Source organism: Aspergillus piperis (genome assembly GCF_003184755.1).
Source record: "Aspergillus piperis CBS 112811 unplaced genomic scaffold BO85scaffold_35, whole genome shotgun sequence".
Lineage (NCBI taxonomy): Eukaryota > Fungi > Ascomycota > Eurotiomycetes > Eurotiales > Aspergillaceae > Aspergillus > Aspergillus piperis.
The window spans coordinates 1-27,697 of NW_020291625.1; the positions used below are offsets into that span (position 1 = coordinate 1).

General features: G+C 51.1%; 9 protein-coding genes across 9 annotated transcripts; 4 read left to right on the top strand and 5 right to left on the bottom strand.

Moving 5' to 3' along the window:
- Positions 1 to 3,296: 3,296 nt before the first annotated feature.
- Positions 3,297 to 7,308, top strand: BO85DRAFT_508009 (ABC transporter ATP-binding protein; the record flags this gene model as incomplete). The annotated part of the gene is made up of 2 exons (XM_025664432.1): positions 3,297 to 4,244; positions 4,298 to 7,308. The coding sequence occupies exons 1-2, from the start codon at positions 3,311 to 3,313 to the stop codon at positions 7,306 to 7,308; spliced, it is 3,945 nt and encodes a 1,314-aa protein (XP_025509977.1). The 5' UTR covers positions 3,297 to 3,310.
- A 2,489-nt stretch (positions 7,309 to 9,797) lies between these two features.
- On the bottom strand, positions 9,798 to 12,224 carry BO85DRAFT_209766 (DEAD/DEAH box helicase). The gene has a single exon (XM_025654607.1). The coding sequence runs from the start codon at positions 11,988 to 11,990 to the stop codon at positions 9,954 to 9,956; it is 2,037 nt and encodes a 678-aa protein (XP_025509978.1). The 5' UTR covers positions 11,991 to 12,224; the 3' UTR covers positions 9,798 to 9,953.
- A 358-nt stretch (positions 12,225 to 12,582) lies between these two features.
- On the top strand, positions 12,583 to 14,915 carry BO85DRAFT_454278 (putative histone acetyltransferase Spt10). Its single transcript, XM_025661245.1, has 2 exons — positions 12,583 to 13,390; positions 13,537 to 14,915. The coding sequence occupies exons 1-2, from the start codon at positions 12,893 to 12,895 to the stop codon at positions 14,611 to 14,613; spliced, it is 1,575 nt and encodes a 524-aa protein (XP_025509979.1). The 5' UTR covers positions 12,583 to 12,892; the 3' UTR covers positions 14,614 to 14,915.
- Positions 14,916 to 15,189: 274 nt separating this feature from the next.
- Positions 15,190 to 16,291, bottom strand: BO85DRAFT_454279 (uncharacterized protein). The gene has a single exon (XM_025661246.1). It carries the CDS (start codon positions 16,151 to 16,153, stop codon positions 15,578 to 15,580), a length of 576 nt encoding a protein of 191 aa, XP_025509980.1. The 5' UTR covers positions 16,154 to 16,291; the 3' UTR covers positions 15,190 to 15,577.
- Positions 16,292 to 16,645: 354 nt separating this feature from the next.
- Positions 16,646 to 18,422, top strand: BO85DRAFT_464167 (methyltransferase family protein; the record flags this gene model as incomplete). Its single annotated transcript, XM_025661972.1, has 4 exons — positions 16,646 to 17,353; positions 17,449 to 17,450; positions 17,571 to 17,935; positions 18,028 to 18,422. 4 exons carry the CDS (start codon positions 16,646 to 16,648, stop codon positions 18,420 to 18,422), a joined length of 1,470 nt encoding a protein of 489 aa, XP_025509981.1.
- A 943-nt stretch (positions 18,423 to 19,365) lies between these two features.
- BO85DRAFT_508011 (MFS siderophore iron transporter) lies at positions 19,366 to 21,673 on the bottom strand (the record flags this gene model as incomplete). The annotated part of the gene is made up of 4 exons (XM_025664433.1): positions 19,366 to 20,610; positions 20,671 to 21,007; positions 21,072 to 21,342; positions 21,414 to 21,673. The coding sequence occupies 4 exons, from the start codon at positions 21,671 to 21,673 to the stop codon at positions 19,679 to 19,681; spliced, it is 1,800 nt and encodes a 599-aa protein (XP_025509982.1). The 3' UTR covers positions 19,366 to 19,678.
- Positions 21,674 to 22,952: 1,279 nt separating this feature from the next.
- sidH (enoyl-CoA hydratase/isomerase family protein) lies at positions 22,953 to 23,842 on the bottom strand (the record flags this gene model as incomplete). The annotated part of the gene is made up of 2 exons (XM_025656562.1): positions 22,953 to 23,542; positions 23,614 to 23,842. 2 exons carry the CDS (start codon positions 23,840 to 23,842, stop codon positions 22,953 to 22,955), a joined length of 819 nt encoding a protein of 272 aa, XP_025509983.1.
- Positions 23,843 to 24,220: 378 nt separating this feature from the next.
- BO85DRAFT_508015 (GNAT family N-acetyltransferase) lies at positions 24,221 to 25,706 on the top strand (the record flags this gene model as incomplete). The annotated part of the gene is made up of 2 exons (XM_025664434.1): positions 24,221 to 25,189; positions 25,253 to 25,706. The coding sequence occupies 2 exons, from the start codon at positions 24,221 to 24,223 to the stop codon at positions 25,622 to 25,624; spliced, it is 1,341 nt and encodes a 446-aa protein (XP_025509984.1). The 3' UTR covers positions 25,625 to 25,706.
- Positions 25,707 to 26,495: 789 nt separating this feature from the next.
- On the bottom strand, positions 26,496 to 27,660 carry sidJ (putative siderophore biosynthesis lipase/esterase; the record flags this gene model as incomplete). Its single annotated transcript, XM_025658369.1, has 2 exons — positions 26,496 to 27,539; positions 27,607 to 27,660. 2 exons carry the CDS (start codon positions 27,658 to 27,660, stop codon positions 26,496 to 26,498), a joined length of 1,098 nt encoding a protein of 365 aa, XP_025509985.1.
- Positions 27,661 to 27,697: the final 37 nt, after the last annotated feature.

Genomic DNA, 27,697 nt, shown 5'->3' on the forward strand with positions numbered 1-27,697 from the left:
CCCCGCGGATTATCTGAGCAATGAATGCGCATCGCCCGTGCCATCAAAAGGCCGCGGGCACATAGCAATTGCACTGTTCTTGGAAGGCCTTTAGCAATGGTGTGGGGGTTTATGAGCAGATTAATAGCGGCGAGGGCGTGGTCGTTGGGGAAGCAACATGATTTAAAAGTCAAAGTACTAATTTACTCTATGCTTCATAGACGTCTTTGACTTGGACAGGGCTGGCTTGCAATTACAGCAGCAGTTCCGGGGTCCCGACGACAGCAAAGTTGGGAAGACAGTGGGGGATAGAAGCAGGATCGCATCCACAGACACCCCCCCGCAACGGCTTTGAATTCTACTTTAGCTTTCATGAGGGTGCGGGTGGACGGAATATGTAGCACGCCGAAATTCTACTGCATGATGTGGATGAAGTGATCAAGAGTAGCCGTGTCTCATGAATGAATGGACGGGGGACATCGATATAGGGATTATCGGTCAACGGCCCCCTGGTTAATATGCTTTATCTTGTGAATGATAATGGAGAACTCAAAGCCGTTTTTGGGGCTTGGGACTAATTCCGCCAACACGAGAGACATGTACACTCCGTGGCAAGGCAAATCTCAGACCAGGAGACCTACTTCGAAGGAAATTGACGGGAAAGGCGACGAATGACGCCTACAAACAGCCATTTCCAGGGCCTGAATACGTACCCATGTCTGGGCGAGATTGGTATGGGAGAAGCCTGCCCGCTTTGGACATCGATAGGAGATGCAGCGGGAGAGGATGCTTGGATACGCGTGCTTGCTTGTACGACCGCTCTGCATAGACACACACTCGTTTGCCCAGGATACAGTTGGAACACTGTTGTCCGCAGTCGCAGCGCAAATTCCTAGCCGGACATGGATTACACGAGACAGGACCTCGCACCTATCTGTGCATGATGAAGGCTGGACTGCACTTCTGGGTTCACATTACAAGAACGGATCAACCGTAGACCTTGATCGATACTATTTCCGCTGCTTTGAATAGGAAATAGAGGATTTGATAGACAATGTGAGCCATAGTAGTATCCAGTGAAGAGATAGGTGGAAAACTTGAGAGCTGAACGACGCAGGACTAGGGTGAAAATGGGGCGTCCTCCGCAGACTGACCTGACATTTTGAGTCATTTGGACAGGGCTCGGCCTGTATGATATAGTTGCTACCAATGTCAATGACTCCCCGGCTTTATTTAGGGCACCTGGGATAAGAGGGAACACCACGATCCAGGGTGCGGAGGTATGTCTGACTAGGAAATTCTACTCCGCAGAGCCGTATAATGTACATGAAGTATATAAAAGGTGCACAAAATAGTGATTGAAAGATGATGTGACATCTTCGGGCGACCTTCGATTCATTCCTTTCTTCCGATATCAAGGCCATGATAGCCTATACTGACTTTCAACGCCCCAATGACGGGTTCAAAGCCTGGCGCTCCGTCTTCCCTTTGTATCGGTTTATTCTGCTCCCTCCCTGCTCTCCGTTTTGCTGTTCGCTGACAATAAGGTATTACAGAGCTTTAGTCGGCAATCCTGCCACCGGTCCCCTGGTCGACGTCACAAACAACTGGGCTTCACTGATTGCGCTTTCCGGATCGCTTATGGCGTTGGAGAGATTCTCCTCAGTTTAGCTCGGGCCCAAAAGACAGGTGAAATCACTCAACAAAGGTATAGGGGGATGGGTTTGATTCAAAGACTGGAATCTGGAATCCTGCACTAACGATGCATACATCATCACCTATTGCTGGCTTCTTCGTCTAGCAAGCGGAAATAGTTCATTTACTCGGGGTTTGGTTCTCTCATTCATGCTGTACTGAAATGCTAGGTCTGCTAGAAAGCAGGATAACTGTCGAATACCTCGAGTGTTTGCAGACTATCATGGGGAGATTGAAGTCAATAATGCAACATTGAGATAGCGTGACTGGTGACAGGGCGGCACAACGGCCGACTATGCCCAATCTGGCAAAGCTAACTGCAAGTAATGGGAAAGTCACAAATGCTATCTAATATACTTGATCGGATTCTGCCTACAGGATACAGTTGACCGGAATGGTAAATGTCCGACTATATGGAACACTGTAGCCGAATCGGACAGCTCCCAGACTTTTGCGATGGTCCGACGCGCAGCCAAATCAGGAGGATTGCACTTTTGTGGACATACTCACGGGCGGTAGTGATCCGTTGTCGGGCTTATCTGATCGCGGGACAACCGCGCTACTTAGTCAAGTGGCTGGATGTGTTTACTGGGTCCTGCGTCAACCATGGATGGTCAATGTAGGGGGGGAACCACGTTATATTCCATCCCCGGCTGGAGAATGTGACTTCAACAGTGGCTCCGTTGGAATTGGCCGACCGCGCAACATCGTGGAGCGCCAAGCTGCAGTCTTCATCTTTTTTTTTCCTTTTCCTTTTCCGGGAAGAAATACCGGAAAGTTTTTGTTTTTCTGTTTTGCGGGACCAAAGGAAGCGAAGGCCCCACATCCCCTGCAGGATCTAACCCTAGATAGATAGCCATCTTTCAATACCATACGGTACATACAATACATTTTTCGCTACAACTGCATACCGGTCACACACATTGTCTCTTACAGGTGGAGACTGACGGGCTAAATCCTCAGCCTGCATCAACCCCAATTTTACCTAACACTTTCTCAGGCAACTTCACATTGGCGTAATTACTGATGTATCTTACACTTTAGCTTCTGTTACAGACTCCACCCGAGTAATCTTACCGTTCGTCACCCTAGTATTTCATCGTCTGGCAAGTATCATGTCTTACAGTGGATTTTGATGGATTGATTTGATGCCCACCTCTGGCTCATCGTGGCCATCGCACTAATTGCGCCCCCCCCCCTCCCTCCCTCCCTCTCTGCCTCTTTCGCTCTCTCTCCACTCCTATTTCCACTGTTAATCTGCCCGTATAATGGTAGCCTTGGCCTCCAAGATGTCCGCAATCCCAGTTGAGTAACGTAACGAGACCGGCCATCTAATCTGGGTTTTCTTCTCCCCTAGACGAGAGCTTTCAATACGTAGTATCTATCTAGCCCACCCCGATGGCGCAGATGATCCCCTTCTCCATTCGGACGTCTGCAGGACCCCTGGTTGAGTTTTTCTCGAACTGAAGCTGGTCCACTGTGGAACCCCCCTCCATAGTATTCTGGCAGCCGAAAAGCGGCCTTGTTCGCCCATGACGCACTGACAACGCCGCGTCGTCGAAGCAATAAATCAACCGCGGCGCCGGCCAGAATTTCTGCTGCTGTCCAGGCTTCCCGACCATCGACCCTCGTCGCCATGGCATTCTTCACCAAGCTGGCGGGTTATCCCCGCCTGCTGCTGGCCGGTAACCCCTCCAAGTACGATTTGGGTACCTTAGTCTCCGCCATCGTGTTTGCCATCGGTTCGGGTGTCCCCTTTCCCATCATCGCCATCGTCTTCGGTCAGCTCCTCGACAACTTCAATGACGTGACCTGCACCGAAGAAAGCGGCGGAGGCAGCACCTCCTCTGACTCCAACAGCATCAACCACGAGATTCTCCTGATCGTTTACCTGGCAATCGCCCAGTTCGTCCTCATCTACGGCCACCTCACGTGCTGGACCCTGTACGGCGCTCGTCTGGCCCAGCGCCTCCGTGAACGTTACCTGAAGAACCTCCTGCGCCAGGAACCTTCCTTCTTCGATAACCTGCCTCCTGGTGAGGTAGCCTCGCGACTGAGCAGCGATATTCAGACCATTCGCTCAGGTACTTCCGAGAAAGTCGGCATCACCCTCGCAAGTTTCTCCTTCTTCGTCACGGCGTACATCGTGTCCTTTATCAAGTATTGGGAGCTGGCTGCCATTCTGCTTTCTTTGATCCCAGCCTACCTTCTGATGTCCTTCGTGGGCAGTCATTACATTGAGAAGTACTCTGGGCTCATGTCGGACTATGCCGCCAGTGCAGCATCCATTGCTTCCGAGGCCCTGTCGAACATCGTCGTAGTGCAGGCCTTCGGGGCCAATGCCCGCCTGGAGAAAAAGTTTGCTGGTGCGCTCAAGTCAGCTGAAACCGAGGGTTTGAAGAAAGCCACCGCTGTGGGTATCCAGTCTGGTATTTTGTACTTTATCGCCTATTCGGCCAACGGTCTGGCTTTCTGGAAGGGAAGTCACCATATCGCCAATTCGGTCAGAAATGGCACGGGAGGTGTCACTGTTGGTGCCACTTTCACTGTCATTTTTGTCCTCATCGAGGGTGAGTTAATAAACTTGTACTGTTCCCTTTGCCAATTCTAACCATATGCATAGCTACTCTGCTACTGAGTCAGGTCGCTCCCTTTCTCCATTTGTTTGTCGCCGCTACCGCTTCGTACGAAAAATTGCGCGAAGATATGGATCGCGAACCCCAGATCGACAGCACCGGCGAGTCAGGCATCCGTATCTCACAAGCGGAGGGCGGATTTGAGTTCCAAAATGTCACCTTCCAGTATCCGTCACGTCCCGAGGTTACCGTTCTTGACAACATCAGTCTCTCGATTCCCGCCAACAAACACACGGCTTTGGTCGGTTTGTCAGGAAGCGGAAAGTCTACCATTGCAGGCCTTGTCACTCGGTTGTATGATCCGGTGGACGGGAAGATCCTCTTCGATGGTCACGACCTGCGTGAAGTCAATGTCCGCGACTTGCGCAGCTACCTCAGTCTGGTCCAGCAGGAACCCTCCCTGCTCGACCGCTCTCTGCTGGAGAACATTGCCCACGGCCTGATGAATTCGAGTAACCCTGATCACGATCGCCTGAAGATGGCACTGATGAGCTCTGACCTGACTGACGTTGCCCGCGAAGTCCGGGAGGGCCAGGATCTTATGGCTGCCGCTGAGAAACGCGGCGCGGAAATTGTCGAGGTCGTCAAGATGGCCTGTCACGCTGCGAAATTGGCGGATGCGGATACCTTCATTTCAGCACTGCAGCATGGATACGGCACCATGGTTGGATCTAGCGGACGCCTCATCAGTGGTGGACAGAAGCAACGTGTCTCTCTAGCTCGAGCCCTGATTAAAGACCCTGCTGTCCTCATTCTGGACGAAGCCACAGCGTCGTTGGACTCTCGCAGTGAACAGCGCATTCAGCGGGCCATCGCCGGCATTGCCAGTGGCAGAACCATGATCACGATTGCTCACCGTCTGTCAACAATTACCAGCGCGGACAACATCATTGTCATGTCCAAGGGCAGAATCCTGGAGCAAGGGACTCACGCTGAGCTAATGGCCAAGGAGGGCGCGTATTTCGACCTAGTCAAATTGCAGACGCTTGGAACCTCGTCCACCAAGACTGTAACCTCCGGAAGCGTGGACAGTATTAGCAAGTCTGACGACACCTCGCTGACGGAAGCTGAGAATGAAAAGGCCAGTCTCACCCCGGAAACCCTCGAGAAGACGGAGGAGACCAAGGTCTCAGAAACCGAAACACCAGCCGGCGACGAGGCTGCTAAGGAGGAAGAGCTGGAGACTCCTAAAAAGTCACTGTGGGCACTGGCTAAGGGATATGCCCCTTCACTGCGGCCACACCTCCTGTATATATTCCTCGCCTTGATTGGTTCCAGTATCGTCGGTGGAGCCTTTTCTGGTGAGGCTGTTATTTTCGGTAACACCGTCGGCAGCTTGAGCATCTGCCACAGCGCCTCCAGTATCAGCAACCGCGGTGACTTCTACGGACTGATGTTTTTCATCCTCGCTATAATTGAGTTCTTCGCCAACGTGGTCAGCTGGTCCGGCTTCGGTTGGGTGTCCGAGAAGATCGTTTACACTGTTCGTGTTCTCTCATTCCGCTCTCTGTTCGAGCAAGACCTGCATTGGCACCAGTCCAATGGACGCAGCCCTGCCCTACTGCTGTCGTACATTACACGTGATGGAAACGCCCTGGCTGGACTGAGCGGTTCGGTCATCGGAACGCTCTTCTCCATTACAGTCAACCTCATCGCTGCAATCATTCTCACGCACATCATTGCCTGGAAGATTGCTCTTGTTTGTCTGGCCCTGGTGCCGCTGCTCCTTGGTGCTGGTATCATGGAGCTGCTTGTGCTCGGCAAATTTGAAGAAAAGCACGAAACTGCATACACCAAGTCGGTGGACATTGGAGTGGAAGCAATCACCTCCATCAAGACCGTCTCCTCTCTATCTATCCAGCAGGATATACTGCAAACCTATCGCGCCTCTCTCAAGGGACCGCGCAGGGAGACCCTCGTTGTTACTCTCCAAGCCAGTCTCTGGCAGGCCATGACCTACTTCCTGGGCAACCTCGTCAACGCGCTCGCCTACTGGTGGGGTGCGAAGCAGATCATCAATGGCACCTACACGCAGACACAGTTCCTGATTGTGGTGTTTTCCCTGCTAGTCAGCGCCCTACTCTGGAGTCAGATGTTTGCACTGGCTCCAGAACTGTCCAGCGCACGTGCTGCTATGGCCCGCATCCTTAGTCTGATTGAGATCGGTTCCGACAAGATGCAAGGCCGGGTGCCAGACCATAGCAATTCTTCCCATGATCCTGAAGCTTCCACCACTATTGAACCCAAACTTACCACCCCCGCCAGCATCCAACTCCGTGACGTGCACTTCGCCTACCCTGCCCGCCCAGACATCCAAGTCCTCAAGGGCCTCACCCTCGACATTCAGCCTGGTAAATTCTTCGCCCTTGTTGGCCCCTCCGGAGCCGGAAAGTCGACCATCATCTCCCTTATCGAACGCCTCTACACCCCGCAATCTGGCAGCATCGCCATCGATCACACAGACCTGAAGAACCGACCCCCCAGTTTCCGCGACAGCATCTCTCTCGTACCTCAAGAAAGTGTTCTCTTCGAAGGCACTATCGCCTTCAACATCGGGCTCGGTGCACCTCCGAATCACACCGCTACGCAGGAGGAAATCGAGGCTGCCTGCAAGCTGGCTAACATCCACGATACCATCATGGCTCTGCCAGATGGATATGAAACAATGTGTGGACCGAATGGCAACCAATTCTCTGGTGGACAGAAGCAGCGGTTGTCGATTGCGCGGGCCTTAGTACGCAAGCCTCGCTTGTTGATTCTGGATGAGTCTACGAGTGCGTTGGATGCAGAGAGTGAGCGGTTGCTGGAGGAGGGCCTAGAGAGGGCAGCGCAGGGTATCACAGTCGTGGCAATTGCGCATCGACTGAGGACAATCCGCAAGGCGGATGTTATCTGTTTGATTGAAGCAGGTGTCTGTGTCGATCGTGGAACACACGAGGAGCTTATGGAGCGATCGGCGAGCTATAGGGAGAATGTGTTGCATCAAACCGTGGAGTAAACCTACGGTCATCCTTTTCAATTATTTAATAGACTTTAATATAGAATCGCTTGCATGCTTGTATATACCATTCAGTTATAATCCGTTTGCAAAAGCATTTCATTGACATTTACAAGACTTCTGACCGTGTTGTAGCCTTTGTCGTAGTAGGAATCATCGAGCACGTAGTCTCTAGATGAATAGCATGCTTGCAGTAAGCTCCTCTAACCATGGTCTACTCAACAAATTCCTCGAAAACATGCCAATAAATGGAATCATATCAACCTCCCCTCTACCTTTACTATCTCGTTTTTGGTCCTTATGACTATACCCATCAAATAATCATAAACAGCCTTAATATTCCCATACTCAGAATCGTGTTCACCACCGGAACCAAGTATTTCCGAAACCAGCGTCTTGGGCTGTTTCAGTGCCTTGCCATAGCTACTCAGGCAGCTAGCTAGCTTAGTAGCCTAAAGATTTGCAGGTGTGTCGGAAAAGAGCGACCCGAGAGACTATCAATCAGCTGAATGTGGGCGAAGTCGTTTACTGTGTGCGTGTAAAGGCTTTGTTCGCACTAGTAAGACACCTAGTATGCGGCTAGTAACAATACTAGTAGATAACAAGTGGGGACATTGATTGATAAGACTAATCAGATCTGATAGCTCGAAAGTCCACGGACTACCAAGAAATTGTCCGACCAAGGTATCCGGAAGAGTTTAGTCTCTTCTAAACCATAAGAAGCTATGGATAGGATACGTAGGCGTAATTAATCCCTTGGAATTAATTGTTTCTCTGAGCCATGGGGGATGCATATCCCCGACCAATAGGAATTTCTGGCGAGGGTACAACTAGGTTGCTGGTGCAAGTAGCTACAAGCGAGTTCTGCAAGACTTTTTTTCATTTCTCCTGCCAATATATTGTGTTGTTGGGAACGGGGCTGGGCTGTTTTGGGGGTTCCTCGCCACCATACAGTAGTCTAGTCCATAGTCCGAGTCGTATGATAATCGCGCAGTCTAGCCCGAACCAGAGTTACCACCGACGAGTATCTAATCTAATCTGATTGCTTCTGTTCATGGAGGAAATTTTGCTGGAACCTGAAACTTGAGCTGAGTTTTGGGCTCTGAAACGAATCGAAGCTAAACCGTATCCATTCGACTTGCACGTGGCTTTCGTGGGAATACTCGGAGTGGTCTTGCATGCAACAAGGTTCGAGCTTAGTATGCAGGGTAGCTGGAGTGTAGCTGTACCTGTAGCTGGTGGATGGTATACTGTAACGCAGCAGCAGCACTGGCTGTAATGATTAACATTCTACATTCCTCATTGAACCCATATATTAGTATCATTCCAACCTATTTATGGATCATTCGGCGCGCACTTAAGGATAGCCACCGTGTTGGTGACAGCCTCCTTCCTGCCTAGTAATCCTGCAAAATCAGGCCGTCATTCCTCCGTACATCTAGTCCCCCTCTCTTGCCTCTGCCTTTCCTCTCGCTAAATTCTCCTACTATCCGGCGGCAGCTGGGCCAAGAATACGGCCAAGTGCATCAGGGTTACATCGTGTACCATGTGATATCCGTATTGAAATGAGTTGTAATCCACAATGTCAATTCAATACCCAACTGTCACCCCTTTACCGTATACACTCACCCACACCAAAACAACCGTGTCTCACTCCAAGTTATCTGATTGACTCCACCAGCATCCGCACCATCCCAAAACCCCCCTGCCTACAAAAGCAATAATAAAAAGAATAAAGAAATTGAAGTCAAGCTAGGGGATTCCATGACTCATTTTTATTCCATCCGAGCAAATTCTTACCTCTTACCCAAGGACAGCAGCTGGTCCTCGCTAAGAAACCTGATCCTGCCAAGCAACTTATCTCGGATCAGATAACTTTTGTGCCCAGTCACATGGTACCCGGCCTCGGACCAGTGGATTTTACATCGCGCTTATGGTGGGCATTTCGGAAGCGGCCATCGGGCATACGTGTATTGTGTCATTTCACTGGTCCGAAGATCGCATCCTGAGGAGAACCGAAGTGGGCCTGTAATTGGAGGCTTATATCTTTTTACTGGTCATGTGCCTCCTTTCCAGGCTGGACACATTATAGTGATGGGTTCGACAACCCCAAGGGGTGATACCAAAAAGCAAAGGATTATGTATACAAAAAGGCCACTTGTTGATGATTTACAATGTGAAACAGGCCTAGGAGTAATATGTTTGCAAGAGGTTTTGTATAGGTATTTTCGTGGAATGAAGTCCGCGACTGGTCTTGTGCAGGTGCTCTATCCCAGATCACCCTTGCGGATGGAAGATGCTGCTGCTATGCCAGCCAGGCGTTCTCCACACTAGTAGTGTTGCAACTGACTTATCCTGTATTAGAAAGGGTCTTTGATGTTTCACGCCAAACGCAGTCTCCAGTGTTGTCGAAATGGTTGATCGGATGGTGCAAAAGTCCTGACTGACGGTAGCTGTCGGGGCCAATTCAGTGTTTTGCTTATAGCCGTGCTTGTTTGCTACCATGTACTTAGGCTTCAAAGCCCGGAAGTACCCACAATTCGCCTAGTGAGAAGAGGCGTGCCGTATGAACCCTTCGGAGGTTGAAGAGGCAGATGTCGGGTTTCCTTGTACTCTGTATTTCACTGATACTGTGGCTGTAGCACTCATCCCTCCACAGGTCCTACCCTCACCTGTTCGCGTCTCCGGAGTTCGGCCAACTCCTGTGCTTTCTCATCGGCAGCCCGTCGCTTTTTCTGCCTGCTCGCGAACCGCTTCTTTCCACCAAACTTGAGCTTCGTAATCAGGTCTGCGGCCTGGCCCCGGGTCAAATCTCCAGGCGCAATCCGTCCATTCCGAATCTTGGCTTTATTTAACATCGTTACCTGTGCTGAAGTGGCCGGATGCTGACGCCAGGGCTGCCGGGTGGAGATATACCTTTCATCAAACTCAGAGGCTGCGAAGGTATCAGCGGCACGAACTGTGGATTCAAAGTCCATGCCAGTAGCGATCAGACGTGGTCGAGTGTATTGGGTCGATTCGGTAGCAGACTTGAACTTCATCACATGGTGAACTGTGTATGTAGCTGACGGATCAGCTTTTTGTCCCTTGTTAGATGTGTTCTTAGTCTTCTCGAGGGTTATCCATCCTGTTGAGTCAGACAGTGTGTATTTATCCTCATCTACGCGGACCCAGGCGTAGCGGCTGAGGGACCGGATATGTTTCTCAGACTTCATATCATGAATGAGGTCGTAGATGGTATCGTACTTGGTGAAGGTGAGTTTGACGTCGTCGGTTGTGTCGGGTTCCTCAGTGGGTGTGTTTGTCTCTGGCGGATAATCGGTGCGATCTTCGGCACCCGTTGAGGCATCCTTCTTCTCTCTCAGGTCCTTTGCTCTCGCGCTTTCTAGAAGTTCGTCTGGGTGTAGTCCAAAGAGTGTAGGGGTAGAAAGGACACCAGTGTCCAGGGTAGCCACCATGTCAATTATATGGCAGTCCTTCTTCCCAGGGTGCAGTCGTAAGCCTCGTCCGATCATCTGTATGAGAAGATTCCGAGACCGTGTCGGACGCGCCAGCAGGACGCAGTCAATATTGGGAATATCTGTACCTTCTGTGAATAAGCCACAGTTGAGAAGCACGGGATACTCCTGATTCCTGAAAGCACGCAGCTGTTCATCGCGCACATCCCTTGGAGTTCCCGCCGTGATATACCGAGCGTCAAAGCCCAATGCGCGGAACGCCTCAGTAAGCTGTCTGGTGTGTTCAACGTCGACACAAAATACCAGTGTAGACTTTCGATCATGTGCGTTAGCCAGCCATGCGCGTACAGTGATATCATTGGTTCTCGTGGTATTGACGGCTTCAGAGAGCGAGCTGATAGCGAAGTCACCGAATTTGTCCTTCCTAACGCGTGAGAGATTGGCTTCTGACCGAACAGTGGTAAAGATGGCATTGGAGAGCCACTTTTCGTCAATCATATCCATGTAATCCTTGTGATATACTATATGGTCGATTGCGGCACCTAGTTTGAGTCCATCGAAGCGTGAGAACGTGGCAGAGACTCCGACAAGAGCCGGCGAGTCTGGCGAAGGGTTATTGAGGCCGAAATGTTCTAGTGCAACCCGGTACGTCGGTGCAACGATATGATGTGCCTCATCTACCAAGACAAGTTTAAAACGTCTAGGATCAAATTTGGAGATCCTATCCTTGGAGGTGAGACTCCGTATGGAAGCAATGATGATATCCCCAGAACCGGAGGCGACACTATTACCCATCTCAATCTCTACAACTCGATTGGGGTAGGCAAGACGGCAGTGTCGGGCAGCTTGCTCGACTAGCTCTCTTCGGTGAACCAGGATAAGGGTCTTGTCATGGACGCCATTACGCGGCGGTATTCGTCCGATTAATTGGGTGAAGATGACCGTCTTCCCCGCGCCTGTGGCAAGCGAGACACCTAGACGTTTGTGACCCTGGGCCAGATGATCCAACACCGACTGGATACATTCTTCTTGGTAGTCGCGGAGAACAATCAGCGGGGGTTCTGCTGGGGCTGTAATTGCTGAGGGAAGGGCGTCGGATGTTACTGTAGAGCGGAAGCGCAGGTGCGGATAATGGATCGACGTAAGGGACCCCCGCGGACCTCTAAAAGCCCTCAGGACGCTGGAAACGGGATATCTCCCCAGTTTCTGGCGAAGGCGATCCATTCAGATGCCATGAAGCAGAATCAATTCGTGAGAGCCGTGCGAGTGACTTCAGGCTGGATGCAAGTATCGTGATGGGAAGCTGTTCGGCATCGGAAAGCCATTGTTCCGAAGAAGCTTGAGATGAGGCTCTCTCTCGCACGCGATCATGTGACTCTTGCTTTTACGTTATTTCCCCGAACAAGAAGACCCACAGGCCACCCAGTAATACTAAAGTAATTCTTTGAAAGGTCCACCGTATTGTATACGGGGTATATAAAGTGCCCATTTATGTATGGCTGATAAACGAAAGCGCTCATTAATTCCCTACTTCTTAACTCCGTAGGTTTAACTATTTTCTTTTTTTCTTTTCCTCTGATTGCTTCGCCGCCCTCATTTCCTACGGCAGAATTCGAGACTGGAACCTCTAGGCGGTGAGCATTACTTCGATGAGTCAGCAGGGAGCAAGCGGGACGACAATTTCTCATCTGCGTTCAACCCATTCCGGACTCGAGAATACTCAGCGGTCCTTGAAGTGCTCTCACCCAGCACTTGCTTGCACGCCAGCCCAAGTGCCTTATCGAACTAATTATATTCCCACCCCCTCTTAGAATACCCTAAATTCGGTCAGTGCTTCTACTCCTGCCCTGTTTTGCCCCCCGATTCCCTTTTCGGTAATTCTCCTGCTTTTCCACCAATCCTCCTCTATTCAACTGTCGCCTCAGGCGAGATCGACACCTCGCACTTCATACCTCATACTCCCCCATATACGGCTATCCGGGGTGAAGCTATCCTGTCTTTTCACTTTACTGTCTATACTATCCACCAACCCTCACGATCATTGTCGCCTTGATGGACTATGCTAGTAACCCAACTAACACTAACATGCAGTCTCGTGACTGGCGCATCCGGCTCACGGTATCATCATGCCTGCCGTACACGGGGACTTGATGACCACGGTTGTCCCTACGGAGAAGGAGTTGCCCCTTGACATCGTGCCGCGGCAGGTCATACTCAGGGACCGAGTCACGGTCGCCACCTTGGTCCCCTTCACTTCGGCGGATGCGATCCCCCGATCTCTATTAGCTTACCTATCCGATCAGTTGAACAAGGAGATTGAAGGTGGTGATACCTATGCCATGATTGATCCCATCCCCTTGGAGCAGTTTGGGCCGTATTGGTTCTCCAATTTTGGCGCGATCATGCTCATGGGGGACATCAAGAGTGTGCAAGAGGTTCAAGCACTAGGTCGGAACCGCGCCAATTGGTCCAAGATCTGCTTGGGCAGCTTCAATATCCGTCCCAATTATCCCGGTCGTAGTAGTCACGTCTGCAATGGCATGTTTCTGGTCACCGACGCCGCCCGTAACAAAGGTGTAGGTCGACTGATGGGGGAAGGGTATCTCGAATGGGCTCCTAAGATGGTTAGTATACCAAATACCAGTAATCTTGACTCAAATCACTATTCCTGTTGCCTATCATAACTACTTAGTACTCCCCTCAGCCACTTGTTACCCTACCTCAACGTTGCGGTCTTTGACCTAGTAGACATCTGGCTAACATTCAACAGGGGTACACATATGCGGTCTTTAACCTGGTCTATGAGAGTAACGTGGCATCTTGCCGCCTGTGGGATGCTCTGGGGTTTAAGCGGATTGGCAGGGTCCCCGGGGGTGGTCGGCTCATTTCCAATCCCGGGCAGTACGTAGATGCTATCATCTATGGCCGGGATCTAGGCCCGGAAGGGGAAGATTCTGTCACACAAGATCGGTTTGACAAGATCCGCTACTATCTCAAGCATTCCAAATATCCTAGGGGGGCTGACCGGGCCGAGAAAAGTCGGCTTCGGAGTGCAGCTACCCACTACAAGTTGATCGGAGGCAAAGATGGGGACGGTGAGAAATTGATGCTGAAAGACAAGGAGGTTGTGTCCGACCCGCAGCAGCAGTACGATATTGCCCGGGAGATGCATATGCAGCAGCATGCAGGTATCAACAAGACCACAGCTGCCATTGCGGTCAAATACCATTGGGTGCGGATCAAAGAAACGGTCAGTCGGGTGATCCGGGACTGTCCACAGTGTAAAGAGATCCTCAAGCCGCCTTTAATTAATGGGATTATGCACGAGGGTACCCCCGAAGATGATGAGGACGATCTGGGAATTGATGAGGCTGACTTGGCGGAGAATGATGTTGACATGGCATCCAGCGATCCTATGGGTACGCATGCGCTGATGGACCACGCCGCCATGGATGCTCACAATACGAACCCATTCGTGACCGCCCATTCGGTAGTGCAAGGATCAGTGGATTCCATCACCGATTACACGGGCTTGCCGCTCGACCCACAAATCATCGACATACATCAGCAGCTCCCTCGATTTCATCCTCATGATACTATGACCGATCCATATACCCACGCTGCACATAGTTTGCATGCATCAAGTTTCGACAATGATGTCCGTCATCATGCAGCCCATGACTATCATATGATGGTTGACCATCCCACCGACCCTGATCCGTCCGCGGCGCTTCATCAAGAAGTATTAGGACTGGTACATTCTCAGGCACACGACGTCCATCACGAGCAGATTCTGGCAAAGTACCAGTACGTGGATCAGCCAGATGATGGCCTGGATTTCACATGACATACATCCATGTCTCTTTGCTAATACCTTTTACTTCGTCACCATCTCTCTTTCACATCTTTCCTCGGGTCCTTTCCTTGCTGGACCTACTCTCGGCAGTACTAAGTTAGGGTTTTATGCATATTTCTCGGCGTTGGTTAAGGTTGAAAGGAGTTGGTCTGTTATGGAATGCTGAGCCATTATATTAGACATGAACTGAATGTCAGGGTTTACGGAGCGCGATATAACTAAGGATGAATGTATCATATATTAATCAATTACAATGATGACGCCGTGCCATGAACACGCTTCCCTGGTTTTTATTATGAAGATTACTACACATTATTTCATATTTTGCACTAACTGAGCCCGCTATGCAAGTCTTGGTGGTCTACCAGATATCATTTCAAGCTGGTGATCGCTTGCATGACCAAGGATCCTTCCTATTTCACTCCGAATTGGGCTTCATGACATTTCAGGCAGCAAAGGCTTATGAGCAGAAGCTGTCGCGCTGAATAATCATACAATGAAGTGTCCAGTATCGATTTATGAAATACTATTGACGGAGTCGGAACTACGACTTACGCTACAGAGAATGTTTGTTCCAACTCAAGTTGTTCTTGGTGATTTCATGCACTTCCTTGACGACTGGTACGCTAAAACAACGAGTTGTTTTACAGACAGCAAATCCATCATGAACTACCACCTGAATTCGCAGCTTTTCCACTAGTCTCTGAACCAGGTGGACAGCATCATATAACACAACCTTTCACCAGATAGAAATGATAAGAGATAGTCAGATCAATGATACACTAATATACAATGCCTTTATACATATGGTAGGACAGGCAACTATAACTACACAGAACGAGAAACCACGTAAACCCAGCCCATATCATCAACGCCGCCTATATCATGCAAGCCCGCTAAAGAAAAAGGCCGTCGACAGGCCCTGCGAAATGGTTTCACTTGCCAAAAACCCCGATTATTTCCCCTCCTTTGTTTCCTTTTCATCTCCTTTTTGGCCCCAATTCCATACATCCCAGATATGCTCCTTGATCAGGTCACCATATCCCTTGCCCTCCTCCAAAGCCTTCTGTTCCTCCCTTATTCTTCTCTCCTTCCACCCCTCCGTCTCACCGCCCATCCAGATTTTCTCCAAGGCCGGCTTCTCCTGTGCTTGCCTAGCCTTCAGCCTTTCCAATTCCTCACCGACTGCTGACCCCTCTCGGATCTGTGCATCCCTCGCTGCCTTCAACTTGGCCTGTATCTCCTGCGCCCGTTGACTTGGCAGATCCGACAATGCTGTAATAGGGTTCCTTGAGATCCGGGCCTCGATCCGATCCACGATACTCCGTCCGGTGTGTTCGCGTGTGAGGTGATTCGCCGAAACACAGAAGGCGCTGGTGAGGAGAACCGTCAGGTTATCAAGCTTTCGAGGTGGTAGGGCAATGAGAACAGGTGATGCAATGAGAAAGGTGTATGCGGCCGCGGTTTTGAACCGCTCGTAGTCGGCTTCTCTGCGTGACTGGAGATCGTCCGTCGGTGGTGGTGTGGTCATTTTGTTGATGGCGGATTGTTCCTTTCAGCCTTGGGGGTATTGCGTAATGGTAGTTATTACGGTAGGAGTCAACAGACTCAAGTAGAGCTTTGGGGCGTATTTGCGATTGGAATTGTAGTGGTCGTAGATCGTTTATCGCATCTTCTTCGAAGGAAATTTACGGCTGGTGATCCAGACCGTTGGCGCAGTCAGGTGACAGACATCGTATGGAATTCTCACGTGATGAGATCTGGCAAGCATATCGTCCAGCCATCTTTACTAAGAATTCCCGGAACTGTCGTTATCAATAAAGGGGCTTTTTTTATTCTTGCTTTCTCTATTGAGTCTGAGGCCATGTGCTATGTGATAGTCAGATATGAACATAGAGTATTATTCATATGACATAGACGCCTCAGGCAGAAAGTGGATCCTTGATCAACCAGCCAAACAGTACAACTACAACATCCACCGCATTCTTGACCTCCTTGCCTGTCCAGCAGCTCCAAGCCCAAAATGCCCTCCTTCTCATCGATTTCACTGTCCGCTTCTCTCTTAACCGCAGGATACCTCGCCTTCCGCGGCCTCACACCCCCAAACCTTCCTTCCAGCTCCAAAGGTAATGGGCCGCCAGACCGCGTTCGTCTGATTGCCGGCCCGATCACCACCGTCACACTACATCTCAATACGGCCTGCATCATCTACCACGCTCTTCTCGCGCTGTTCTATATAGATAGCAGTAACAACAATGCTAAGGAGCTGACCTATTCTGGCGATGGAGTGTACCTCCAAGCAATCTGTCCCCACCGGACCAGCCTCGCGCCGCATCTCTTCACCTGGACTATCACATCCACACTCTGCCTCGTTTCCATCATCGTGGGCGCTTTGCTTCGGCTCTCTGCATTCAATTTTCTAGGTCGGAACTTTACCTTCCAGCTGGCGCAACCAAATACCCTAGTAACTGGGGGGTTGTACCGATTGGTACAGCATCCCAGTTACACAGGACTGTGGTTCCTCGCAGCAGGATACCTAGGATTGGTGATGCGGTGGGACGGTGCAGTAGCCTGTGCTATGGATGATGCGGTGCTTGAGCGACTATCCGGATGGGGAGGATGGGTAGTGGGTGTGATAGTTACAGGGTTGATCTATTCAACGGTGATGCGTGTGCGAGATGAGGAGGGGATGTTGCGGGACCAGTTCGGGCGGGATTGGGAGGAATGGCATGTGAGGACGGCGCGATTCATCCCATATCTAATATAGTAGATACTGTTTGATAGATAGATATCTATATATGTATATATTTGTATTGAAGTCAATAGATGTGAATACTTTATAATTCCCTGGCCCTAATGCTATAACCAGCCACCGGAACAACTCCGATTCTCCGACTCCGCATCTCCGCCAGTCCCGATGATCTCACCTCTTCATCCTCCGGCTCAAGCTCAGCTCTCCTCTTCCCTTCTCTACCTTCATCCCACTCACCCCCTCTCCCCAACAACCATTCAATTGCAGCTCCCAACTACACCATGGGTATCCTCAAACGTGTCGCCAAGATAACCACCATTGGCGCTGGCGTCGGCACAGCGTTCTTCTTCGCAGCCGTCCGTCACAACACCTTCGTGCCGATGCCCACAAGCGACCCTCTCTTCCAGCACCCTCTGTACCAGAAACTCAATCCCAACAACAACCCCACAACCCATGACCTCTGCGTGCGTCGCGTACCGCTCAAGGACATTAAGCCCGCCTTGCTGGAAAAGCCAGGCCGACTGACCGAGGCGTTTTGCGCCGGAGTGTGGAGTGGATTCGGTGCGTCACATACACCCACCCAGTCCACTATAAAAACACAATAAACTGGACAAACTATCTAACTCTCTGCTCGAATGAATTCGAACAAACAGGATACGCCTATCAACGCCGCTACCTCTCCAAGAAATACGAAGGCCCCGAAACCGCTTCTCACCTCTGGACGCGCGCGGACCTACGCGCCGCGACATACGACGTGGGCACGCTGATCACAGATCACTTCGAGGTGGTAGAAAAGACGCCGGAGCGGATTGTCGTGCGGTGCGGAGATTCGCCCCGCAAGAAGGACGTGCGGGAATCGGATGGACTGTTTGAAATTTCGACGGAGGTCAAGCCCCAAGAGGGAGTTGCGGAGTTCCGGCTCAAGAGTCTGTTCTTCCAAGGCAAGGGGAAGGCGGAGAGTGAGCCGATGCCCTCGCATGTGGTTTGGTTGCATCAGCAGTATACGAAATTGTGGTTGGAAACGGCGTTGGGAAATATTTGGCGGTGAATTCGCTCTTGAGGGATGGAGATATGTGTAGTGTGGGATGGGCATCTAATAGATCAGTTTGCCGCATATATTAATTCGATGGAGACTCGCACCACTAGCTATCCACTTACCTGTCACGCTGAGACTACTACGGCCTCAGCTATTCAAGTAGTGCATACCGGAACAAGGACCTAAATTACTATGCAGCGACATCAATACTTGGAGCAAGGGTCACAGGAGCCACCTGACAGTTCCAACCAAACCTGAACTTGATCGATATACTTTTGTCACGAGATTAAGCACCAAGTCTAGGAGGCACCACCGCTATGAATTATACATTGACCAAGGACATTACCCTTGATAAGTATACGTACGAACTAATGCAACCCCGCCTTCCGTTCCCCAAAGATATGGTACCAACGCCAAAGTAAAGAGAAGCAAGGGGGAAAATAAGGGGAGAGTATAACCTAGCAAGGCTGAAAGCCCATTACTGCGGACGTCACCGAGCCGACTAGCATGCCTTAATGAAGAACATGTTCCATTGTTCAGAGGTAATTACTAGAAGCAGATCGCGAACCACAGAATTGTTGCGGCGATATATATATATATTGAACGGATTTGGTGTTCTTCTCTTCTTCACGGTAGACTGGTAGTCTACATGTAACGGTACGGTGAGACCGTGTTTACCTCCAAATCTCCCAGAAGGATATTGGCTGATATGGTATCCTGGTGGGAGGTCAAATATGTAATAGGAGATGGGGTGGAATTTTTGTTTTGTAGTTGAGCCTAATATATGATCCAGAGGCTACGGTAGCGGATAGCATCTTGTCCCATTGCTAGAGATGATAGGATGTCTTCTGTTTCGAATGGTTGTTGAGACCACGAAGGGTTGCTTGTTCTTACAGGATCTTTCTATTCTGTCACCTACACAGATCTACGCCAAAAAAGAATGGTATAATATAAGGTTATTAATTAGTGGAGTATAACTTTTATGCTAATCCAATGCAATGTAGCGGGGATATAATTAAGCAGATGTCCATGCACCAGCAGGCACACAGGGGGTATGTATGAAAAGGGGGGAATATGGGTATGATATGGGCGAGTAAAGAAACGACAAAAGTGAGCGGTGGATGCACCAACCCCCACATATACACCGGTTTCTCAATCAACAAGAAAAAAGACAAGGTAGTAAGGATGCATTCAGGATGAGAGGTTCTATTCAAACCGATGTATGTATGTATGTAACATGGTAATGTACACGCAAACCATCGACAAGTCTAGAAAACCATACCCGAGACCTGTTTGACCTTGGCAACATTAATGTTCTTGATCATAACGATCCAGATAAAGGACAGAGCCATGAGACCCGTTCCAACCGCCAGCATGCGCGTCTGGGCATATCCATAGGCATGCTGGATAGCAGTGCGGGTAACACTACCAGTCGGGTAACTCAGCTGAGTTTCCAGGTCCTCGTAGATGTTCTCGAGGTTGGACATGGCTGATTCAGGCAGGTAGCGGATGAGCGCCTTCTCGAAGGTGTTATCCCAGATAGCACCGGAGATGGTGGCACCAATAGCGTCACCGATAGTACCGACGACGTTGAGGAGGGCCAGGGCGGCAGCGACGTGCTGGTGGTCGACGGCAGCCAGAATAGCGAGCTGCTCGATAATGATGAAGATACTGCCTCCGATGGAGATGAAGATCTGGCACATGACGAGGTAGCCGACGGATTGGTTGGGACGACGGAAGTAGATCATGAGACCCTGAGCGAATATGTACAAGGGCACGGAAATGTAGAGGAGCCACTTGAAGCGGCCGGTCTTGCTGATCAACCAACCGACGAAGAGGAGCAGGACACCGGACACGACGTCGAACGTGTCACTGACGTAACCGGCTTCGGCAACGCTCAGGTCGTTGACAACTTGCAGGAAAGAGGTGAAGTAATTATCCCAGCAGTAGTATGAGAGCTGGTAGGTGGCGTCGAGGAGACAGGCACCAATAACGGTACGGTTGAAGAGGAAGCCGAACTTGAAAAGAGGCACGGGCGCAAGGAGCCATTCGTACAGGCAGAAGAGAACCAGCATCACGACACCGACGACGATCATCGCGATAATGTAGCCCGAGGCCCAGCCGTCGGGGGCGTAGGAGGAGATATCGAAGGGAAGGAAGAAGACACAGAGACCGGCGGAGAAGAGAAGGACACCAACAACTGGAAGGGGTTAGTTAGGTTGAGACGAGATTCTGGAGGTATAGGGGGATAATTGCGTACTGTCAAACTCGATGAAGTAGAACCAGACAAGCTGGTACCAGGTGCGGGCGTCGCGGTTGACGGCGACCAAACCCTGCTGCTGCGCGCGCTTTAGGTTGTGCTTCAGGATGAAGTACAACGGGGCAGCGACGACAGGGAAAATGATGGCGAACATGCCGAAGCCCCAGCGCCAGCTAAGGTGGAAGTCATCCGAAGCCTTGGGACCAGCAAAGGCCGTGATGATGTAAGGGGAAGAGGTGAAGGCGTAGGCCAGACCTCGATTCTTCAGCTTGGAGGCATCAGCAGTGATGACATCCACGCAGTAGGTCATGCCACCGAAGCCAATGGTGTAGAATACCTGGTAAATGGACTGATTAGCACGAGTAAAATTTTCACTCGATTAGCCGTCAAGGAAATCTTACATAGGCAGCACAGAAGGTGGGAAGATTGTGGCAGGTGGCCATCAAAATCAGTCCCAGCGTAGCAAAGACAGCCATGGTCGCGAAACCTTCAGCACGGCCAGTCACGTCCATGATTTTCGCCAGAGGGATGTACACGGCGGCCGACATGCAGTCGGCAACGACATAGATGACGTTCAGGAGGGAGTGGGACTCCCAGGAACTGGTGACATAGGGGAGCAAGTTGTAAAGAATAGAGGACTGAAAAGCATTCACAAAGTATAAGAGCCAGATGCTAATCGAGGAAAATCAAATAAAGTTAGCAAGAATACAAGGGAAGAACAGATACCAAGAGAGACCACATACTTGGCAAAAACGGCGATCAGGGACCATTTGGACCAAGACTTGGTGATAGCCTCGACGTCGTTAACACCAATCTGGAGGTGCGCTGAAGAGGCATCCTCGGAAACAGTTTCCTCAGAGTCTTCAGGACCACGGACTGCCTCATCAGCAATGGGATCATGCTTGGTCTCCTCGACGGTGTTCATGGTAACATTGTTGCCGGATTCTTCGGTAATAGAAGGGCTACGGCCAAAGGCCTCACGAAACTTTTCGAGCACGGCCATAGTGATAGACCGACCTATCGAGAAGGCAGAAGAGATGATCGAGCGGGTAAAGCCAAGGAGGACAAGACAAGGACAAGAAATCTGGGATTTCTTGGCCCTTATACCCAGGCGAACCCAGCTAGCTACGAGTGGCGGAGGACTAGTGTTGACAGGCCCACGCACAGATTGATAACCCCGAAGTCGGCTGCGGCGGCCGCAGCGGCCGCATCTGAAATCCTGAATCGAAGGGTGGCTAGGTTCGAGCGCAACTGGAGACCACTGGATCCCTGGAGACGAGCCAATCTAATCAGATAATGGCGCTGTCCTGCGCATTCCCCTATCTGATCGAACCAATGGCGGTCGTAAGCTGGTGATGATGCCCTACAAGGTCTACGTAACTATTCTAGCACAGGTGCAGAGATTGTTAGCGCCAACAATTAGTCTGGCGATGGTGTGTAGTCTAACTAGCTGATTCGCAGCGTGTGCTTGTCCGGAAGACACGATGTGAGGCACGATAAAAATCCGTGATCTCCACCCGGAGATGAGGAGTGGGCACTGTATGACCGGCATGTTTTCCTGCGATCCACTCAAGGCACCAGTAATCTCTGCGTCTTTTTACCTGATCGATAGCCCCAAGGTCTCTAGACTAGACAGTAGACAGAGTCAAGGAGTGGGAGGCACCCACATCCGGGTCGAGCTGAGTCGTCTGATGATGCTGGATCGGGTCAACATCCCAATTCGGTACCCACTCGCGGTATGGATACTAAGAGAATACTTGTATGAACCGTACGATACTGCTTACTGTATGGTTACAGCGGTCACCGGAAAAATGTTAACTAACGGACCCACTCTCATCACACAATCCAATTTCCCCTGGCGGCCGCCGGAAAAACGAGCCTGGAGACCGTGGACGAAATGCGGCTAGTCCGTGACTAAATCTAATCTGATCCATGATAAGATGCGAATGCCATCAACACCCGTTGTTGAGGGGTTTTCATTTTTCTCACAAGTCCAGTGGGTACTATATTAAGCGATGGGGTACATTAAACTATTATTCCATGGTTCTTGTCTCCAAGTAGGTCGAAGGAAGTTCTTCACGAGTAATTCGAGGCCAGGACACGGCTGGAAAATTCTGCAGCATGAGTGGCTCCATCGGGTTCTTCCGCCGAATAATGAGCGAGCTACAAAGTACAACGCCAGATGATCCGGACGCCTCTTGCCGAACAGGCACACAGCGCCGGCTGGCTATCTGATTGCGGAGTAATCCGCAGACCGTACGTGAAAACCCCCCTCTTCCGTCTCACAACTTGGAGTTGATCCATTGTGGCGACCGTTTCTCTACAAACGCTCGAATACCTTCGGCAAAATTAGCTCCCTCCACCAGGCGCGGGTACGAGTGTTCCGCCAGCGTCGACACCGCATCCTCCACGCTACCGGCCTCCCAGCTCAACCGGATACCCTCGCGGCCAACAATGAGCGCATCCGGACTGTTGTTGCACATGACGCCGGCGATCTGAAGAGCTGCCTGTGCAACATCGTCACCAATATCAACCAACCGAGTCACTAGCCCCCAATCGTAGAGTGTCCTTGCGTCCACGCTGCGGCCAGTCAAGGCCAGGTCCATCGTGCGCTGCAACCCCAATGTCCGGGTCAGGCGTGGCAGGCAGCCAGCCACAGGCACAATTCCTCGCTTAACTTCGGGCAACGCAAAGATGGCAGACACCGAGGCGATTACGATGTCGCAATTTGCTACCATTTCAAACCCGCCCCCCATGCAAATACCATTGACCGCTGCGATGATGGGTTTCTTGCCGCTTCGTCGGGGCAGGCCTGCTAGTCCGGGCGGGGACATGTCGTTGACCACTCCAGCTTCGTTCATAGCATTCCACTCTACCCGATTTAATAAGTAAGCAATCGTGTCAGAGTACAGAGGTATGTGAGAGCACAGGAAATAAATATACCTTGTAAATCCGCGCCAGTGCAAAAGGCTCTCCCTGTACCAGTAATAATACCCACCCACAAGCTCTCATCCTGGTCGAACAGCTCCCAGACTTTTTGGATCTCCCGACTTGTACCCAGATCAAGAGAATTGAGCTTTTGGGGGCGATTTAAGGTCACCTGGACCACACGCTCGTGGGGAAAGGAGACATGGAAATTTGGATGCTGTATGGAATGCGATCGGAGTGACATGGTCGAGGGTGCGAATGATTGATAGGCTTATCTGATCGCGGGACAGCCGGACCAGCTCGCGCTACTTTTATACTTTTTTTGTAAAGGACTATGCTGGGGTCCAGAAGGCGGCATAATATGCGATATCGGTGGGCCCCAAGACCGTGCCAAAGGGGGGTCGAGAGCAACCAAGGACGGGCCATTGGCGGACACCCACCTGAGACACCTTCCAAGCTCGTTATCTGTCTTCCTCGGTTGTTCTGTCTAAATTGCCCCGGCTTTCTATATAACCGTTTGCCTCGGTCGCAGCGTTCCAGTTTCATTTCCTCCTTCCTTCTTAATCTCCCCGTGTCTCTCTTCTCTACATTGTCTTCGTTAGACATTTCACAGCGAGCGAGGATGAGTTCCAATACTACTGCCAGCTCCCAGTACCCACTGGTGAAGCTTCCTCATCCCTTTCTGACCGCATACCGCGTGCGCACTGTTGCCGAAGCCGAAACGTCACCAGCCAAACTCAGCTTGACTTTTCATGATCAGCCCCCAGCCGGCCGATCCCCCCCTCAGCCTCTACACCTCGACTCTCTTTCGTGGCTTGAATTAGCACCCCCTTCCCCGAATACTTGCCCTCCCCCTTCAAACAACACAGCCTGGGCACGAGCCCGTCGCGCACCTAAAACCACATTCCAATGGACTGACACCACACCGACATTGGGGCAGATTTGGAACGTTGTCCATGCTATATACCTTGCCCATCCCACCCATGAATACTTCAGCCTGGCCCTGTCCGGCGCAGGCCAGGATGTCCTTCGCACTGAGCTCCTCGCGACTGGACTGGGAATTGAGCATCCTAAGGCCACACGGCCTGATGATCGCGCAGTCCAGCCTTCTACCGACCTATTGATCCTCCGCAGTTCTTTCTGGCAAGGCGCCGCGTCGCCAATGGGCCCGCGTCCCATCTGGGTGGTGGGTGACGGCACCGATGGCTCTCTGCGAGAGCCTTTATCGCAATACCCACCCATGCCGGAGAACTATCACTTCACGCAGAAGTTTCCCGAGGAGCCTATTTATGCCAGACACCCGATCCGGCGGCCCAAGCCAGCACCTGGCTCGATTGCCTACAGTCGCTATATCCCTGAATTGGATGAGCACTTCTCCCTGGAAGTTGTAGATTGGCAGGATCCAAGCCATTTGCAGCTCTTCAATACCTGGCAAAATGATCCCCGTGTGGCGAAGGGATGGAATGAGACAGGTACACTGGATGAACACCGCGAGTACCTCCGGAAGTTGCATTTTGATCCGCATGTACTTTGCTTGTTTGGGCGCTTCAATGAGACAAGGTTCTCGTACTACGAGCTCTATTGGTCTAAGGTATGCTATTGTCCCTTGATTGTCTCATGGTCGTATTTTTGACAGCTGCTAACACTGGGATAGGAGGACCATTATGGTGCGCATTATGACGCCCATGACTACGATCGTGGAAGGCATTCGTTGGTGGGAGATGCGTCGTTCCGTGGCGCGAAGCGGGTCAACGCGTGGTATTCGAGTTGCATCCACTACTGCTTCCTGGATGAGCCAAGGACGGTGAACGTGGTGGGTGAGCCACGCGCAACAGGGGCGACGATTCTGTCGTATGAGAATGCGCAGGGTCTGACGATCGGCAAGTACGTCGACCTGGGCCACAAACGGTCAGTTCATTCCATCTGCAGCCGCGAGAAGTGGTTCCAGCTGTGCCCGATATTCTGGGATGGGCGTGAGCGACCGTTGGAATCGGCCGACCGTGCAGCATGGAATGCCAAGCTGTAAACTGCTTGGTCTGCATCAACGAGAAATGAAAATACGTACTGGCCGGACATGTCCCGGAGACTAGTCCTCCAGTGGAAGCGAGGCCCCACCGCTGCACTATCTAACCCTAGATAGCAATCTTTCAATACCATACTGTACATTATCCATTTGCTCTGGTCTCCACTTCCGTACCGGTCACTTTTCCGCCGTATCCGGCCGCATTGCTATCGACCACACCACCCCGGTGAAAATAATGGAGTCACCCTGCAAGTTGGCCAACATCCCACAATACCATAATAGCACTGCTCGAGAGACCTTGAATAGATGTATGGACTCACGGCAACCAGTTGTCTGGCTGACTGACGGGGCACTTGTGGGTTGTGTGGGTGTTCGTGTGCAAGCCTAGCTATATATATCTTTAGAGTCGACGAGTGTGCGTTGAACATAGCACTAGTAGAAATGTCTTCAACGGAGACTGAGCATTCCATAGTGTTTGCGTGAATGTCTGGCTTGTATCTTGATATCTCTATTACTATCTACCATCATATATACATCAACGTAGACATCCGATGTGGATACAGGCTTCCTGGGCATAACCCACTCAAACCATCATCAGCTTAATTTCCCCCATAGTGCGGATAGACATAAGGTGAGGCAAGCAACAGAACTGTTGCTACCAGGCCATATTTCACCCAGTCACGTCTAGCCCGCAGGCCGGTCGAGTCCTGCGTGTGATATCTATACCCAGTCTCAAGCTGATTGGCAGCATTCCATGTCTCGTGGATCTGCTGTTTCTCCGACAAAGCACAAGATTCATCGGACGTACCACTTCAGAAGGTCAGAAAATCCCAACACACATCATCGTACACGAAGAAAGAAGAAAAAAGGTGTATTACTCGTTAACCACTGTCTTCAAATGTCCCATGACCTTTTCCACAAGGAATCGTCTTGGCTCTGCCTGATCATCGTTACTGAGGGCATGCGACGCGTTCGGAATGACGGCAGTGTGCTCATCATCCCAGATCTCTTCACCCTCTGCACATCCAGCGTTTGTGATCCCCCGCCACTTCCTCAACAATGCCTCCTTATCCACCCAGTCAGGAACACTCTGATCCTTACCCGAGTATAGCACCATCAACTTCGCCTTCTCTGCCAACAAGCCGCCGCTCTTTACCTTCCCGAAGGTCTTCTGCAACTGCTCCGGCCCCAAGTCCGAACTGAACATGTCGTCCTCCCCAGGATTACCCGGAGCATCTGGACTCACTAAACTCAACAGCCGCCTCGCCGACAACGGTGTGTTAGCCGGATAGGCGAAGCTAGTCAATTCAATCGGCAGAATCACATCAAATTCTCCACCCTCCCTGATTCTCTTCTCCTCTGCCTCCTTTGCCATGTTCACCAGCTTCTCATAGACCGCTTTACACTCCGCGGAAGATCTGCCTCCAAACCCATTCTCCAACACCCACAATATCGCCTCGCGATCCGACACAGGTGCTTGCATGATAGCTCCGTCCAGCGGCAACCGTTCCACATGCTCCAAGTACTTATCGAAGGGCGGTTTGGTGGTATGGGGGTTCGGCCGCGTTAGGTAATGCATGACGCATTGGCTGCCGGTGGAGTGTCCCATCAAGACGATCTTGCTGCTAGCTGCAGAGGCAGAACCGTATTTATCCGCTTTGTAGTCTTTGATGTAGCGGATACATTGGGCAATTTCGTCGGTATCGCGGTCCAGATGGCCCAGGCCCCAGGATTGGTAGGAGGATGTGAGGTTCAGGGTGAAGAGGGACCAGGGGGTGGAGTGGAGGGCACGGGCTAGGTCGGCCATGTAGGATGTTGTGGCGAGGCCATCGCCGAGGCCGCCGACGAAGAGGAGGGTGTGAGGTTGAGAGAGGGAGGGGGTAGTGGTAGTATATTCGAAGGTTACGAGTGTTTCTGTCTATTATCGAGGGAATATTGTGTTAGTTAGGTCGGCAGGGAGTCGGAGGGGTTAGGATTGGACATACGAAGTGGTGGAGGATTCCCGGAAGGCCGCCCTTGGGCCAGAATTTGGAGTACATGTTTGCTTGTTGTGAAGTATGCGTATGGGTTTATTGA